This window comes from Oryzias melastigma, linkage group LG5, assembly GCF_002922805.2.
Source record: "Oryzias melastigma strain HK-1 linkage group LG5, ASM292280v2, whole genome shotgun sequence".
NCBI lineage: Eukaryota > Metazoa > Chordata > Actinopteri > Beloniformes > Adrianichthyidae > Oryzias > Oryzias melastigma.
The window spans coordinates 1,819,215-1,838,256 of NC_050516.1; the positions used below are offsets into that span (position 1 = coordinate 1,819,215).

The following is a 19,042-nucleotide window of genomic DNA, read 5'->3' on the forward strand; positions in this document are numbered from 1 at the left end:
AGTACAGGAAGTAAACTAACTGAATACTTCTTCAGACTAAATTGGAACATACTTAAAGTTAATTTTAAACGTGCTGCCTCACTTTAGGTATAGACTAAGTGTACTTGTAGTGCATTTAAATACTTTTTGCTAAGGGTTTAGTGCAGCTCATTTCACTGTGAAAAATTCTACTTTTCCCCAAGTTTCAGACACAGTCAAACAGCACACGAAAACTGCATAATTAACAAGTTGCAAAAGTCTTCAAACAATACTAAACTAAGAAAATTAAAAGAAAAAAAAAGCCGCCCTAAGAGTAATATATATAGGGTAAAAAAATCTGGCATTATTGTAAGAAAAAATGTTTAGTAATTCTTATTTTAGGAAAAAAAAATTCTAGTTATTCGGACATGTTTTCTCAAACAAAGATTATTTGCTGTTGAAAACTTTTTTTATAAGATTATTTTTCTTGCAAGACAGATAACACTTTTTTTTAAAGGGTCTTTTTCCTTCCGTACAACTACTTGTGTGTTTTATTATTTTGGTCAGGACCGTTTTTATTTCTGATACTTCCTTTTCATTGGAGAGTCCTGGTCTTGTCTACAGATCCAGAGATGTACAAGAATCACAGAGAAGCAGATGAAGATCTTTGTTATCCGATCAGGATATGTGATTTCTAAAAATTGTTAAGTGGAGTTTCGCTCCTTGTCACTTTTACACACGTTACTCAAAGTAATTACCACACATTTGTCAGGCGGATGTTACTGGTTTGTTTCAGAGTTCTGTAAAATTGTATCATAATGTAGAATTATTGAATTAGATAAGCTTGAAAATCGACACAGAAGTCTACAATAATCCTTCCATTGGTTATGCTGTTTGATCTGACGTTGGATGAGCTGATGAAGAAAACATTTTTGGCTTTAAATGTTGGTGGTTCAAATTTGTGTGACAAAAATGTAATTATCTTAAAGTCCCACTTCAGTCATCTTTTAATTTATTTTAAAACCGTTCTTTGTGGACTTTTAACTATGATTATGCCATTTTTATTCAAAATCGAAAAAACGTTTGTCATTTTCTAGGACATAGTTTCTGTAGTGCGGCAGGATTTCATCAGAAATTCACCTCTGAGTTGTGAGCTCACCCCTTCTTCCCTTTGTTTACACTCTCCTAGCTTACAGCTCCTCACATCCCCAATATAACACGAAGAGCTAATCAGTTTCGAGCCAGCTGTGAGCTTGGATGAGGAACACAAAGACGTTCTTGGATCTATTTGTCTACAAGTGGGTCCATCAGAATGGAGTGGAGCAGGAAGCTTGCTGCTTGCCGTTTTCTTGCTTTTTCTAACTCAATTTTTATTTGCTCTTGGTTCACTACGATTTGAGCAAAGAAATACTCAGAAATACTTTTTTAAAAAAAAATCTTTGTTTTCTTGGGCCTTTCAGTGGAGCATAGCAGGGAGCGCAGGCAGTTGCTGAAGTTGCTCCTTTGGGCGGCAAACACTCCATGTAGAGGGTGACCAGTGTTCCTCATTCCGCGACCCCGGAAGGGAAGAAGCGGTCTGGAAGATGAATGAATGAATGAATGAATCTTTGTTTTCTTTGTATGCGTCCTCCATCATGAAAATAGCCAAAAACATGATTTTCATCAGAGTGGGTCCTTAAGAAACAACTGAGAGGAACATTTTGAGGTTTGATTGGGTTTTTCCAGGATTATTATGCTGAAGAAAGAGATCACCGTCTGTCCTGCAGAATGTCTCAAGAAAAGCATTTAGTAACTCATGAAGCCCTGAACCTGTCAGATGCTTGAAGAAACCGTCATGTTTGAACAGGCATCAGCTGTCCTGGGACGACCACAGACGGTCAGGTCTTCACCATGGGCCTCCAGTGAAGCAGAAAACTCCTCTTCTTAAATTTGGAGTTGCCACAGCTTTACTCCTCCTGCAGCCTGACTCAGAGCAGCTCAGCTCATTAATCTCTCCATCCTCGCTCAGGCTGTGGGGTGGGGAGGCGGGGGGGGCAGCTGTCTGTGAAACAAACAACACTTCGGCTCCCCACGTGTCACTCTCTTGGTTCAGAAGCGAGCCTTGACCTTGCAGAGCTGCCAGCCGGCGTGCGCACCAAAGTGGACACGCAAGTCCGGGGGCAGGAGGGGGTGGGTCAGTGGTGAGGGAGGGAGCTTTTAGGAGGGGAGGGGCCACGGCCGCATGCAGACAGAGAGGTGTTGTCAGGGGTGCAGAGCCGTCGTTCTGTCAGTGAAGGACGAGGATGGTCCTCACACTTTTATCCAGGAGCTGAGGACCGTGGGGGGGCTGGATACCTCTGGGAGGGGGTGTCTGGCTGTCTCTTTTCTCTTTTTCTCCTCTCATCCTCTGGATTGTTGGAGGACTCTTCCTCGGGGTCCGGAGCTGCGCACTTCCCGGACCGGCAGGCGTCCAGCAGTGACGGCGGCAGCAGCTGCTCAGACCGTGACTCCCCCGGCCCCAGTATGTGTGTCCTGTTGTCTGATGTCATGGCATGTGATGTTTGTGTCTGAGGCAGAGCGGGGGCTGTTGTCCTCGCTCAGCTCTGAACTTGTCCTGCCTCGTCTCCTTTCATGCTGCCTCATCCTTGCGCTGGTTTCCCTGAGTCAGGCTTTCTTCATCACATCAGCCTGCATCAGCATTCCGCTTCACGCCTCTCATTACTGCAGATTAAATGGAGGCAGGATGGAAGTCACTCCTGTGCCCCACCGCTCTCTGTGTGTGCAGGTCTTAATGTTGTTTCAAAATAATGAGTTTCTGGGTTCTGCATGAAGAGCAGGATAATGCAGGAATTCACTGGGCATAATTCCATCAGTCCTTTTGCTTCGGCGGAGGGATTTCCACGTTGGCTAGATTATGCTTTATTAAGCTGCTTGGTATCAGATAATTCTGCATCTCCAAGGTCCTCTCTGGTTGTGAATTAAAACAAGAAAGAACCAATATTGTCTTCTTGTTTCAGTTTTTTTTTTGTTCACCTACCTAACCAGGTTAGTGTAAAGCATTGTTCTTTTTTGACATTGAATTAGTGTGTTCATCACAACAAAGCTGCAGTATTGCTGTGTCTTTGCCAACGCCGCACCAATGAAGAAGCTGAGCTCATGGCCCGCTGACTCTCCTTGTTCATTTAATGGTGTCTATCACCAAACTAAAAGATTATGCTGTTGGATCTTTCTTCAGTTCTTTGGCCGAATAAGAATTATTCCCCTACCTCTACATGTAGCCCTCCGAATGGAAAGATATGGAAAAATAGTGTCTTCAAATTTGGACGTAAACAACCCTCGATGATGTCATCAATAGTCGCTGGTCATCTACGATAGCGCGTAGCTGCCAGCGCTCGGAAAATACAAAATAACATTGGTTTTACAACTTTAAAATGGTATGCCCTAACAAAAAGTTATTACTTACATTTAAATGTAAACCTCTGTGCTTTAGAGCACACCAATGTGAAGAAATGTGTTTCTATGGAGGGATAACCAGCACTAAGTCCCTCCTCTTTTTCCTTAAAAGAACAAGTTTGGACACCACTACAGCTCCAAATGCCCCTACAACTGGAGGGGTAGAGAGAAGTCGTAGAGATACAGTCAGGAAGGATTCGGATTCAGCTTTAAATAGTCACCAAAATTGTCAAAAGTCATGGAGAAGCTGTGCATGCTGACTCAAACATCCAGTTGATTGGCTTAGAAGACCTGTGCTGACCTTGACTGTGTGGACCTTCGTAAAATGTTCCATCCATCCTCTGATTATTGTAGTATGTGAGTCTTTTGAACACCTTTTTGTTGTGGTCCTTTAACAACATTTGTAAACAACTTCTTTCTTCTTCAGCTAGGTCATAATGAGGATCTCACATTTGTTCCTAAACTCTGGATGAGCTGTCACAACAGATCAAACACACTATTACACATCTTTAAAACTCCTTTTAAAGCTTGGTTTACTGACAATTCTGTTTTACTGCTTTTTACATGTCCTCTATTGTTAGATTGGTCTCTTCAAGCTTTTTTTCTGAATTTTATTGTTGAATTTTTATAGTTCGGTCGTTTAGGCAGTGCTCACTGTTGTGTTTTAAAGGGCTATAAAAACACAGATGATAATGATGATAAAAACCTGCTTTAGACGCATGTCTTCCAGTTTGCCTAAATATTGATCTGTTTTGGGATGCTCGTGGAATATTTAAGATGTGTGTACTCTGCTCTTGAAGACTAAACGTATCTGCTTTGTCAGGCTGGAGATGCAGCTGCAGCCTGCAGGGCAGAGTGAGCTCAGCAGGATCAGTGATGAAGGCAGAGGCTGGCCGCCTCACTCACTTCACATTATCTGGTTTTGACTGAACTACTTTTGAGCCTATCTGAACACGTAAGGGAAGTAAATGATGGACTGTAGGATTGGGAAAACAACTCACATCCTCTGTTCCTGGATTTTCCCCGACTCTCTGTTGTCTTTGTGGTTCCTGTCATGTGAGATGTAGTTGGATAGACAGTCACAGACCCACAGCTTTAGCTACTCACAAAAGAGTTTGAAAAAAAAAATCCAGTTTGGCAGAATCACAAACTATGTTAAATCTGCAGATAATCCGTTTGGCTTTAAATCAGAGCTTTGTAGAGACATGTGCCTATATGCTCTGAAGGAGATTGTAGAAAGATATAAAAGCCATAACTCTTGACTGGAATTTATACAGAGCCTTTGCTAGAAATCTTTTGTTTTAGAAGGATGCGTTTCTGAATGTGTTGGAGCAACTAAACCAGGCAGAACGCAATGATAAACAGTGTATTTGCATCTGCAAGAGTCCATTGTTCTTCACAGGCAATAGATGGCAGTAGTCATGTTTGCAGATGACTGAGTGATTTATTATCCAAGTCATTGACAGGTACATGTGACCCACTTCAATCTTTAAATCTAGTGGACAGTGAAGCATCATTTAAAAGCAAACCCAGAGGTCTTTTAGTAATTATGCAGTTTTTAGCCAAAAAAAATAGTAATAATCTATCATTTGCTAGCATGTAGGACATAGTTTCTGCAGAGTGGTAGCAACTCCAAAATTCTCCTCCGAGTTGTGGGCAGGACTGTTGGTACAGGGCAACCTCTTTCTATTCCTCATTGGTGAGAGCTCTCTGTTTACATTCTCTCCCACTAGCTTACAGCCCATCACATCCCCAACTTAACATGCATAAAAAATGGAAATCAGGATTGGAGCTATTTAACTGTACAGTTTTGAGCCAGATGCCAGCTAGCACATGTCACAGTTAAGCTAGCAGGAGGGAACTCAGATAAAGGGAAAGTTGGTAGCAAAGCCCAAAGGATTTATTTACAAGGACCATTGCTAATAATATATATATATATATATATATATATATATATATATATATATATATATATATATATATATATATATCTATTTATATATAAAGCCACAGAGACCTGGATACTACACAAGACAATTCAACAGTGATTGCTCTGACAGAGCTCCTTAAATGCAGTCAGAGCTAATTGGCAAAGTGCAGGCAGCTGTGACTGTTCCAGAGGATCCACAGGAAAGTGGGCGGAGTCACAGCCAGCCTTCCCAGAAACCAAAGAAAAGGAAAATGAGAGAGAGAAAAAAAACAAAAATCACAACAGTTTGAGAAAAATGAAGACATACATGGATCTACAGTTGCAAGAGAAAGTATGTGAACCTCAATTTCTGTACGAAATGGACACATGAGGTGTTTCTTCTTTTTATCTCTATCAAAATCACAATGACGGAGAAAAACTTCACAAAAAGATCTTTTTAATGACCACAATTGTGTGTCCAGTTTATACATAAAACAGAGTAATTCCAAACGGTTCACATATTTTCCCTTGTAGCTGTATTAGTCAACAAGTGGATACATCTGAATGGAGCAAAGCAGAGAGCTCATGGTACACCCAGAAACAACCCATGACAACATGCTTTTCTTTTGTCAGCTCCTGATTCACAGTGATTTTCATAAAGACATACTCAGAAATGCAATTTTAGGCTCATTTTTTTCATGATCTGCAACATACCACAAGAACATGTTAAAAACAATTTTCATTGGAGTGAGTCTTGGGTAAAAAGATCTAATGTTTGAGCTCATCTATACTTTCACTGAAGCTAAATGCAAAACTATTTTGAGTTCAGTTGAGGAAGTTGTGGAACCGCTGCTACTGTTTTCCTTTTGAGCACTGGTCCCTTGTTTTTGCTAGTGTTTTGTTGTGATTGTTCTGGATTATATGTATTTTGTAAGATGATGTTTGTGTCTCTGTTGTTTGTTGTTTTTTGTTTATTCTCAGGGACCTGGTCTGCAAATTAGCTGTTAGCTAGATGGCCTGTGGACATTTCATTGGTTACATTTGAAAGTGTAACAATGTTTTTTTTGTCCTGTCCCTTTTAAATAAATACATTGAATTGAATGCAATTTTGAATATTTAGGTCAAAACTTTAAAATAAAACTGAACCTGATTTGAATTGAGCTGAAGTTTGGTGAAGTGACTGAATGCTTTAGCTGCAGCTTTAGTTTATATGGAAGAAATTAACTCTGTGTATTAAATTATGAAGGCTCCACATGTGACGTCCAAGACCCCACTTTTATTTTTTAATTTGACCCAAACCAAGAAGTTTCAGAGGTTGACTCCCATTGAATCCCATGTTAATAATGGGATTATATTCAAAAATGGACAAAGAGTCAGGTTTTGGAGACTTTTAAATGCTTTTTTCTTTTACTTTTTCTTTAGTTATATTGATTCTATCATAGCTCAAACTGGTGTTTTATTAAGGCATCTGTTTTTTGATTGGAAGCCAGGTGGACCCATAGTTTAACTGCTGCCAAATTCCGAGGTCTATCCAGAGGGTCAGGTGACGGCAGAACTCACATTCCCAAAGTACCATGTTCTTCTTTTAAGGTTGATTATGTAAGGACCAGCTTCCCGCTGTCCGGTGTCAGGTGAACGATGGTCAAACTGATGCGACAACTGGATGGGATAATATTAGAAAAGAAAGAAATAAAACTGTGTCATGTTTCAGAGTTTTTTTAGTCTCTGTTGAAGTGAAGAGCACGCTCAAGTCTGCAGTAATAGAGAGGCTCCGTTTCTCCGACGGGCACAGTCACACAGTGTTCCTCTGACTCAGGCTTTAGCGCCTCTCCACAGAGGTTAACTATCCAGCTGAGGGGTGAAGATCAAGCAGGGAAATCAAAGGCAGCCTTTCATTTTGACATCAGCAGTGAACAGACAGGACTGGAGCCAGGTGGGGTGGTACCTTCCAGTCATTCTAACCCAACCCGATCCTGGAACCACGTCACTGCGGAAAGCACACTGTCAGAGTTTGAGTGGACGCCCGTGTGTTCTTACCAGGGCACCTGAGGTCAGAGCCGATCCAGAGACACTTCACTGAGCGTCTGTGCTCTGCCAATGAGCTAATGTTCCCCTTCAGCATCCTGCTGCTCCAATTATGCAACTTGGCCTATCCAAGAAACAAAGTTTGGTTTTTTGAGAGAAAAAATGCTTGATATTTGAAGGATTCTACGGTTGTTTGCTGATTTTTAGATTGAAGTTTTTCTGTTTCTCAAAAAAACTGGACAGAAAGACCCACTATAATGAAAATTGTCCTTTTGTGGCATTTAACCCTTTAACACCTGAGGCATCAAAGGCGCCGCTTTTCTCCTTCAGAATCTGCTGGAATTACGTTGATTCTGTTAACAATTAAAAAAAATTACAGTAAACCAAAGAACATAAACATTGGAGCTCCGGTGTTAAAGAGTTGATTAATGATGGAGGACATATATGAAGAAAATTAAGCTCAAAATTCAATTTTTGAGTATTTCTATTCTAATTGTTGTGAATCAGGAGCGACATTTTAAAAAGGAGACACAAGCTCTCTGCTCAGCATTGGGGAGGGGAAGGGGGGGGTGGGGCTGCTCTGCACCAACAGCTCTGCCCACAACTCTGAAGCAAATTTCTAATGAACTACAGCTGCTCCGCAGAAACTATATTCTAGAAAACAACACAGATTTTTGGATTTCGGCTAAAAACTGTATAGTTATAAAAAAAAACACAGGTAGTGGTTATCAAAATATTAAAAATTGGGACTCTAAATGTTTATTGAAGTGATATGAAGCTTGTCCAATTATTTCCGTCTGTTCATAAATCCTGTAATGATATGGCCTAAGAACGAGAATCTATAAACATTTCTTACTGTCATTAAGAATTCAAAAGTCATCTGTAAAGCTGGCCAAACAATTGGTGATTTTTTTAAATGTATATCAAAATCAGATTTGAAACAGTTTTGCTAAAAACAAAAAAAAAATCCATCAGTCTTTGACCTTGAAGTATGGATTTCTTGGTTGCTGTGGTGATCACTCTGATCTTGACCCCAGATCTATAGTCATAGGTGCACCATGACCCTATTCCCAGGACCTGAGAACTGTAATGTTGAGCTGTCAAATGGGATAGAGGACCTCATAGTCTAATTTCTTAGTTTGATCAGCACTAAAAAAGTACTGACTGCACTACATCTCCCAGCAGCCCCAGCCCACAGTTCCTGGATGCTGCTCAGCGTCTCCAATTTGACAATCACCCACCTGCTTCTTAAGCAGCACACAGCACCTCATTCTGTGCGAAGTATTGTTTGTGCCACCCTGCCTGCATTACCGAGCGGTTCATACTGGACCCGATCTTCTGTCTCTGACTCCTCTTTATCTCTGATTGCCTGCCGCCTGCCCTGTCAACTCTAGTCTCTTCTCTGATACCTCCATGTTTGTTTATGACGTTTATGACCCAAGGACAGTGAGCAATCAACAGCAGGATGAGATTTGATGTACTGTACATGAAGCTTTGTTTTTCTAACATCATCATAAACCCCAAATTCAGATCACTAATTCCTATATGTTTAATACACTTACATAATCCTGTAAGTGCTTTACAGACCAAGCAAAGATGGTGATAGGAAAAACTCTATGTATATAGAAAATTCAGAAGGGAATTCCCCCAGAAAAGACTCATTTAGGGTGACTATGTACTGTTACCTGAAAAGACAAGAAAGAGACAAATAATACAAAAATATACAAAAATTCACAACAATATTGGAGATAAGAGTCATTGCAACAGTGAAAAAAAAACAAGTCAAACAGATTATTCTCAGTTATTTATTTATTTTTTAATCTTACCACCCGAAAAGTACTTAGCTATTCTTGTTTCTGATCCCATCGTTCTCTTAAATGCCCTTGAAAAGCCACAGGGGCAGCAGGTGTCTGCCTCCCGTCATAGTCAGCAGCAGCACCGATGAGTAATGGTTTACGGGCTGCCCTGCAGCACACTCAGATGGGCTGAAATCCGTTGATCTGATGGATCGTCACTTTTTTAATTACTTATTTCAGGCATTTGACAAGCAAATTCATAAGCATAAAAATAAGTGAAGGATCATTCCTTAGACTTTTGTGGGAAAAAGTAAGCTAACTACTTATTTGCTTCCCCGTGGAAGCAAAGAGGATTTATTGGTTAAGGGCAAATCTGACATCCTATCGACCATGCGCTTTGACGCAATTTGCATAAAATGTAAATTATCGCATAAAATGGATTTCTAATCTATTCTACGTTGTGCTGATTTGGATCTTGGGAGTTGTCCAAGCTTTATAAGCACGAGCAACTTATTTTACTCCTGAGAAAGGCAATACACTATACAATTAAGGAAACAAATATGTGTACAAACCAGAAAAAATGCAAATTTCTCCCAAAGTTAACAGTTTTCTGTGACCCACATTGAAGGATGGTGATATGTGCAGCTCAGAAACAGGCTTGAAGAGGAGCTGCAGCATCGGGATTAACAGGAATGCTCCAAATAACAGCTCTCTGCACAGATGCAGCAGCTAAGCTCAAATGTTGGACAGAATGTGTGGCCTTCCGCTGTTTTCATTCCTCCATTTCCTTCTGCCTTAGTCTTGTGTGTGTATAAAATGTAACAAAAGTGTGCATTGACGGTGATTAAAAAAAAGGTGTGCATGTATGAAGCTTTGGGATAATTAGCACAAAAAGGATGTTTTGGGAAAAAGACAATCCAAACAATGTTTACGGTCTTTGTGGTGATTAGGGTCACTGGAGTTACTGGAGTCTGTCCATGCTGCCTTGCATGTGTGACTGAAGAAACATATGAGGTCCACAAACATTTGTGTAATAAATATGTGCATATGTAAAGCCAAAAACCTGTGTGCCTGTAGGAAGTTAACAAAAACGGTGAATGGCTTAAGCTAACAAACACGTATTTATCATTAACAATATATGACAACTGGACAGATCGAGTGTGATGTCACACAAAGAAAATGGCTTACATCCGGCTCCAACAGAATTAAATCAATTCAACCTCCATTATTTTACAATAACGACAGCACAGTTTTGGAACTATAGGCAATGAATGGTCCGAGTCAATCTGAGTCAATGTTTCCATGGCAACCATTCTCACCAATTAGGAGTGATCTTTTTGGAAGTCCACACCCCTACCACTTGAAAGCAGACTTTGGAGAATCTGTCAATTAAACGTTCAACGTGAGAGCATATTCTTTTAATAAAAAAAGAATAATTTGAGTCAGCAAGAATGTGATAAAAAATAAAATGGTATCAGAGCAAGAATGGTTATTCTGACAAATAGAATGACTGAGTAATAGCTGTTTATTTCTCAAAAGAAGTCTTTGGAATTTTGGCTTCTTGGAGCCATCAGCCACTTCTTGTTTGGAACAGTTTTTAATACAGTCAGTATAAAAGCTAAGTTGTTCAAAACACTAAGAAATGCATACATGCATGAAGAGCTTCCAATCCAATGCATTCTCACTCCCAGCTTTTCATATATGGACGAATGGTTAGGGCACCCTATACGTCACTTTTTGGAGTTTTGGGTGTACCTAACGAGTCCGTGTTTGACATGTTGGCTGTTACCATTAAATCAGGGGTCCCCAACCTCCGGGCCGTGAACTGGCATTGGTCCAAGGGCCACTTGGTAACGGGCCACAGTCAGGGAAAAAAATGCATTCGCCAATTAGGGGTCCCCAACTCCATGGACGTGGACCAATAGTGATACTGGACCGGGACCAAACCGGTACCCATATAACCCGGTACCCGTACCCTAACTGGCTACCAGCTCTGCCCCGTTACCCCATCCAGTACCGCGTCCCAGGGGCTGGGGACCTGTGATTTAACGGGAATAGCCATCACGTCAAAAAACAACGAGTTGACACCCAAAACATCAAAAAGTGACTTAAAGGGGGCCAAAGCCATGTGTCTATATATGACAAGTTGGGAGTGAGAATGTTTAGTCCAATCATTTAGTTGTACAAAGTAACCAGTGTGCATGTATGTTGCCAATAAATGTGCACATGGATTAAGTTTAGCACAGCAGGCTGGGAATTCCTTTCACTAGAGACGTGTTTCACCTTCATGTACACCTCTGACAGTCCATCACTATCTGAGGTGGATGCAGAGCAATGCAAAGCAGCGTTTTTTAATCTAAAATCTTTACTCAGATTTTGATTATATTGGTTGTAAACCATGTTGAACTGTAACTCCCCTCTTTGTTCAGTACAAGTCTCTACACATCAGATACAGATTCTGCCTTTGAGGTCATCCTTATATTAAATCTGAAAGTTGAAAGAAAGAAAATGAACCGCTGAGAACCTCTTCTTGCAGTTATACACGTTTTCTTGTTTGAATCATTAATCTCTGAGCTTGTCTGCATGAATGTCAGCATTCCTGTGTGAATCTCGGGTCTTGAGGCTGTTGTTGTTTTTAGCCGTACACCAAGTGTCAGGGGAGGAAGTCGTGCATCTGCTCTGCGGTCCTCACTCTGCAAGTAAAGCAGAAACAAGTGTCCGTCAACAGCTCAGTCCCAGAGAGATGGCCTCAGTACAAAACATGAAGGGCATCAATGCTTGTCATCAACAAGCATGAGTGGAGCAGAGTCAGGGGGTCAAGGGGAGAGTGAGGTCCTCCTTGACAGCTGAGAGTGAAGCAGAGCTATAGTGCCTCCTTAAAGGGTACAGAAGCTCCACACATCCATTATAGAGCCTCACCAGAAAGTGTTTGGTGGGAGGGTCACAGACACCAGCCTGGTTTATGTGTTTCACAGCGGTGTGAATGTCATGGTGCAGATCAGCTGGTTTTTACTCGCGGACAACTGACAGTATTCTCCTGGAAGCATAGAAGGATGTGTTTCATCAGAGCTGTCATGTGTCAACCTGCATTTATTCATCATTAACAAGATGTTCGCATTTTCCAGCTGCATCCAAAACACTCCTGTGGCTTTGCAAACAAATCTCAGTTTGGGACAGATCTGAAGCTTGATGTAAAATGCTTGTAAAAAGATTAAGGTGTAAGATTAGGTGAAAAAAGTAGGGGGAAAAAGTAGGAATTTTGGAATCTTGGGAGGGTCAATCAACTGTTAAAATAGATTAAAAAACGTGTTAGCGCTATTTGAGAATGCATTTTCAATAAGCGCATTTTTATTAAAGTTTGTATTAAATGTGTGAATGTCTCTATAGAAACATTCTTATCACACATTTTGACCACTATCTCATTAGCATGATCAAAACTCTCCATAAATGTATCAAACTCAGTCTTTGTTTTCTGCCATGCAGTTCATAATCGTTCCACTAGGGGCAGTAGAGGGCTTTTCCTGCTCATTTCAAAATGGCTGCTGCAGTGAAATTTCAAAAACACTTTTGGTGGGAAAAGTTTAGTTAATTTTCTAAACTTTTGAGTGAAAACAACTCATTTTTTGTTATTTATTTTTAATGAATAGGTTTTTTGTAGAGAAAATCCTAAATTTGTTGAAAAATATAGATAAAACTGTCAAAAATGAGCAGATTTGAAAAAAATAAAAGTTACCAAATCACTGAACGTATTATATAAAAAAAGATTGAATTGCCTTTTTTTTGTGGATTTTGTCAAGAGGTTTTCAATAACTATTAATTCTTAAAATATTAAAATAATCTTTCAATTCTTTGATAAAGTGGGTTTTACGGGGATAAATGTATAATTAAAAACAACAATCAAATAGTTATCTGATGTTGTATTAAAGCTTTAAAACGTTTTATGTTCACAGCTCACATTACAAGGCAGCAGCTGTTCATATGAGGCTTGCACGCTGATTGCATTTGCATCAATGCCACAGATTGGAGTTCATTTTAGTGCTGATTTACTATTATTTGAACTATTTCTCCCTCTAAGATTTCAGGGATTTGTCATTAAAATTATGTCCAAATGATCTGACTATGAAAATATTTTGACACCAATTTCTACCTTAAATCTTCTTTTTAAAAACTACTACACAAACACGAATTACCACAGAGTTTTTCCACTTCTAATGTATTTTCTGCTGGAAGTGTACTATTGGACATTTTACACAATAACACAGCAGAAGAAGAACATTTAGAGAATGTAAATGTTCTTTTTTTGTTTCTGCTATCTGGGCTCCAACCAGCCCAGGATCCTAATTGTCATTCCTAGATGTACAAAGATTAAAAACAAATTACAGTGAAACGGAGATCCAAAGAGATCAGAGACAAACAACATCGGAGATTTCTGTGCAGCTGTGCAGTTTCAGCTCTGCTTGTCTGATTGTGGTCCACCCATGTGAGCCCATTGTTCAAGCAATGATGTCAGCAAACCAAAATGGAGAGGCTCCTCACCACACGTCTCCCTGGGACAGGACTAAATATGACTGGTGAGGGGAATCACCCAGAATATGGCCACTAAATTGGGAGAAGACTGGCAACAAACATGTTTGAAGAGGCTTCTACAGGTCAGATGCGTGTTTGCTGAAGCACCAGTTTCATTATTTTGATTAGCAGTGAAGTGGGGACGAAGTTTTTAGCAGGACTCTCAGAGGAGCACAGCTAAATCTGGAAATCCTGGAGTTTCCCCATCCACCATCCTGCTGTTGGTGACGTCCATCTCTGCTACAGCTTGTCTCTCTCTGCAGTTTGTTCCTCAGCTTGAGACCCTTCAGATCTGTACCACTGCTCCCACAGCAACACGACCCACGTCCCTCTGGAGGAAGTTCCTCCCTCTTCCTGCCAGCACCCCTCCCATGAACGAAGGCCAGATCTTGAGAGGCATCCTAGAAGAGGGATCGTTTCCTTGTCAGGAAGCAATGAGGGCAACATTTAGACCAGAGATGGGGTATTAATTTAAAAAATAGCGAGAGGGGTATTTGTAAAGATCTCAGAGGGCAGTATGTGGTGTCTGCAGTGCACGTCAAACAGGACACACTCTCTGCTTGAGCTGGATTCAGAGAGCAGGTAAGCGAGCTCACGCTGGGGACGTATCCTCCGATCCACTGATGTTCAGGCAGCAGGCCGGCTCTCTTGAATCATCATTGATTGTTGGCCCAGCAAAATGCTGCTGCGGCGAACTGAACTAATTGCCTCTTATTTTGTGCCAGGGTCAGTGGCTGATGAAGGAAAGCACTTATGTTAAAAACACTGGTTAATTTTGAAAACCAAGCAGTTCGATGCAGCTGAGTCACCTCACAGTCTTCACTCATGATAACAGACGGTGGGTAAATGCGTCCGCAGCATTGAGCTTTTAAAGGCACAGCACTGACCTTTGGTTTGTGGAGTTATTCAGCTTCTGGGCCCTTATGGACCATTCATCTTTAGAAAACTGTTGTGTGTCACTTTCGTTTGGGAGACAAGAGTCTGTCATTAAAGCAATGGTCTTTATTGAAAAAAAGATGACGTAAAGATGCAGGGAAATGCTGGTGAGGCTGGGTGTCAGCAACATCTTTGCATTATTGACTGAAACATTGACTTTTTTAGTGACCAGATTCAACATATCTCATTAACAATTCCCATTACTGACAAAAAGATTTCTTCAACTGATGCGTGGGCTTATGACTGTAACTGTTCCCAATACTTGAAAGGATTGAGGTTAACCAGTTAACAACTGTGAGGATTGCTGTCAAATAGTCTCTCAGAACCGCAAAGTTAAGTCAGAAAAAATCTAGATCCATCCATTCATCCATTTGAGTACGCTGGAAAGTTTCATAATTTGTAATGTGCTACATACGTCCTTCCACCCATCGTCAGAGCCCGCTGCATTGTTTCTGGAGTCATGGGCTGCTGGAGCCAGCCAAGCTACTGTTGGGCTAACCCCGGGCTCACATTGCATCCGGTCTGGCTCCGGTGCCGATGCTGGAGTCTTAACGTAACTTGAAAAGTCCGGCCTCTCCGGCGCTCTGTATGCGTTTCCTTGGCTTAAATTTTTGCCAGATGCTGGAGTGGAGCCAAAGCACTTTTGTGAAGTTGAGGCCATTAACAATCTAAACATCCTAAACCAACCCTGTTTTCCACTACTTATTACACAATACGTGTAAATATGTAGATTTAAGCCTATATAAGAAAAAAAAATATGAATAAATGTTCAATGCTTACCCATTGTATAAAGATAAGTCACATAGAAAATGAAGTGTTGTGAATATAATTCAAAATTACATATTTATAATTAAAACCATTTACTTTCACTAATAACAAACACTCAGAATCTGGGTACTAGTACTGGTTTGTGTTTTATTTGTATTAGTAATGATGCCAGTTTGATCCTTTTTTATTGTTATTATTCTATATTTATTATTTCCTGGACTGGACTCAAATCTTCACTGATCCATTTTTAAAAGTGTTTACCTTCTGATCCATAGACCCACACTCTGTTTTTTCAGTTTCTGAAGCGATCACTTGAGGCAGATTTCAGAATGAAGAGTTTTTCCTTTAACTTCCATATTAAAAAGTTCACATTTACATCCAAGTATGTGAAGCCTGGTTAAACTGTTTCTGCTTTAGTTTTTGTTCAGCTGCATATACAACTGGTGAGTTAAACACTTATCAGTATTTGCTGCTCTCTATTGGCTGAGGTTAAGATCCATCAAAGGAGGCTTCAGGCTGTACAGCAGTGGGTTACCGATTGTGTGGCTGGTATTTTTAGCTGCTTAACCTTTAACACTGAACTTTGTCACGTGTTCGGACGAGTGCAGATCAACACAATGTGGGAGGATCTGAGTTCCAGACAAAGCCTTAATACTTTTCAGGCAGAACTGCTTTTCTGGGGATTTTTTTGGACTTCTGTCAAAGACACTACCATGTTAGAATTCTTCTGTACGTTTAAATGAAGGCAGAATTTGATAGTCTTCAGATGACTAATAGTTGAACTGAGAACTAGGAAGATGCAGAGAGCATTCAGCATGCCAATTTACATTCTGTCACATTTATATGGTGTTACTAGTTGTAAAGTTCCCTTTGCGACCAATCACATGTCCCAAACCCACACACAAATCCCCATTGATCTGTTTTGTGTGTGTTTGCAGTGTGGAAGGCGATGGCCCAGGCTCTGAGGTTGGCACCTCTGTTGACTCCAGCAGCTGCTACGGTTACGTCCCAGTGACCCACCGAGGTGGACTTGGTCCTGAGCGCCTCGATAATCAGCTCTACGGGCAGATTCTGCTGCCGGGACACCCTCGCCCCCGCAGGTCAAAGCTACAGCACTCCCAGTCCATCCTCCGAAAGCAGGTAGAGGAAGAAGCCATCAAGCGCTCCCGCTCGCTGTCAGAGAGCTATGAGCTTTCATCTGACCTTCAGGACAAACAGGTGACTATGACGATCCTATCACTCTGTCTTTACATTCATTGCCAGATTTCCTGATGTTTAGGTGATAATTTTAAAGTTTATGTCCAGATTGAGTTTTTGTTTTTTACACATTATTTTTCCAAGTCAAGAAGAGTTACTTTAATCCAAACAAGCTTTAATAACTGTTTCTGTTATCAAAGACACTGTCTGACATGGACTCAAGTATTTTTGAATAAATCTAATTTAATTGAATATTACCACAGTTCAAATTTTCTTTTATTTAATTTTTAAGTAACAGTTAAGAAAACATAGCAAAAGCAGAATTTGTTCTTTTCATGTAAATTATAGATCCAGAGTTATACCAGGAGAATTTATGTCAGATTTTGCAGGACTATTCACAATTAGAAAATGTTGAATATATTATGTTCAGTCTGAAATGTTAGGATTTTGTCACTGATTCTTTTCATATTCAGAGAAGGACAGTCTCAGTTAGGGGGCTCGTGTCCTGGAAGGGGGCAGAACAGGAGATTGGCAGTAGACTAAAAGTAGGGTTAAGATGAACAGCTGTTTGACAGTCAACTATCTTTCTAGCCCACTCCAATGATCAAGAGTTCTATTGATCTTAAAGAGTCAAATCTTAATTTTAAGTAGCAAAATTGAGCTTTGTGCAGTAGCAGTTGGAACTAATATCAAGGAAAAGGTAAGACATTCATTTGTCTGTTTAAAGTTCTGCTGCAAATGTTGGCAATCAGGATGGTTTGTGCATTTGCTGAAAATGCCTGTTTCTCCTGTTCTGACAAACATTGGCCTAAAGCCACATATGGCCCATCTTGGGCTTTGTCTTTTCATAACGGAGACCCAGAGTATTCTGTACAAGTCTGATTTATCTATTATTAAAAAGATTAAATGCCAATTGATTTTTTTGTTAACTTTCTTCCTCACCAATGAACATGCAGAGGTCAGCTGGTATAATCTCACAATGGATGGATGAATGCAGTATAACATTGTATCTTTACATCATGGATTGCTTTCTTCCTGCAGGTGGAGATGCTAGAGCGTAAATATGGTGGGCGTTTCATAACTCGGCATGCTGCACGCACCATCCAGACGGCCTTCCGCCAGTATCAGATGAACAAGAACTTTGAACGTCTTAGAAGCTCTATGTCCGAGAACCGCATGTCCAGACGGATTGTTCTATCCAATATGAGAATGCAGTTTTCCTTTGAAGGACCTGAGAAATTCAACAGCTCCTATTTTGAGGGGAAGCAGGTCTCACTGACGGATGGAGGCACTGCAGTCGGAGCACTTGTTCAGTCGGATCATGATGGGGAAAGGGGCCAGTCGAAGACCTCAACTACACAAAGCGACTTCACTGATGCCATTACAGAACTAGAAGATGCCTTCTCCCGGCAGGTGAAGTCTTTAGCTGAGTCTATTGACGATGCTCTAAACTGCCGCAGCTTGCATGGTGAGGACAGTCAGCCAGAGCAAAGGAGAAGAAACAAGGATATGGACAAACAGGTTGAGGCTTCTCAGAGTTCCCCTGACAGGTGCAAACTGGAGGAGATGACGGCATCTTATAGCGACGTTACCCTGTACATTGATGAAGAGGAATTATCACCACCCCTGCCTCTTTCTCTGTCAGTAGACCGACCCTCCAGCACAGAATCTGACCTGCCTCAGCGCTCCCTTAACTCTTCCCAAGATTACTGGTCCCTCGTTCACAAGGATGACAAGGGAGACACTGATACCAGCTGCCGCAGCACACCTTCCTTAGAATGCCAAGAGCAGCGTCTTCGGGTCGAACACCTACCCTTGTTGACCATCGAGCCTCCCAGCGACAGTTCGGTGGAGTTGAGCGATCGTTCTGATCGCAGCTCTTTGAAGAGACACAATGCGTACGAGCGAAGCAACCAGCAAAGTAGCCCCAAACACGTCAGCCACAGCCTACCACCTCGAGGACCTTCCAGAGAGGAAGGTCACCGACCCCGACAGCTGGACCCTCACGTGGTGGTCAATGGCACCCCAAACCGGCAGAGCAAGTCTGAGTCAGATTTCTCCGATGGTGACAATGACAGCATCAACAGCACATCGAACTCCAACGACACGATCAACTGCAGCTCTGAGTCTTCATCGAGGGACAGCCTGAGGGAGCAGACGCTCAGCAAGCAGACGTACCACAAAGAAACCCGCAACAGCTGGGACTCCCCTGCTTTCAGCAACGACATCATTCGCAAGAGACACTACCGCATCGGCCTAAACCTCTTCAACAAGTATGCACATCCTTCAGATCTGTATCTATAAAACTGTTAGTTAAGGAACTCTATGAAAAAGACACTGGCTCTAGCTTTAAATAAGCCTTAACTTAACCCAGTAAAACTAAAACTGCAAGACTGAATAGCTTTTTCATTAAAAAAGCTAAATCTTAAAAAAAAAAAAACTTTTTTTTTTTTTT

The 19,042-nt window shown here is 41.0% G+C and overlaps 1 protein-coding gene across 5 annotated transcripts in view; it reads left to right on the forward strand.

Moving 5' to 3' along the window:
- iqsec1b (IQ motif and Sec7 domain ArfGEF 1b) overlaps window positions 1-19,042 on the forward strand; it is a 131,495-nt gene that overhangs the window by 97,518 nt on the left and 14,935 nt on the right. For 4 of the 5 annotated variants that reach the window (XM_024270554.2, XM_024270557.2, XM_024270555.2 and 1 more), the window contains 2 exons: window positions 16,329-16,608; window positions 17,629-18,860. In XM_024270554.2, the coding sequence (XP_024126322.1) occupies window positions 16,329-16,608; window positions 17,629-18,860 (1,512 nt within the window). Of the gene's footprint in view, window positions 1-14,134; window positions 14,269-16,328; window positions 16,609-17,628; window positions 18,861-19,042 lie in introns of those variants that run through there. The other variant, XM_036211781.1, reaches the window with a different exon arrangement.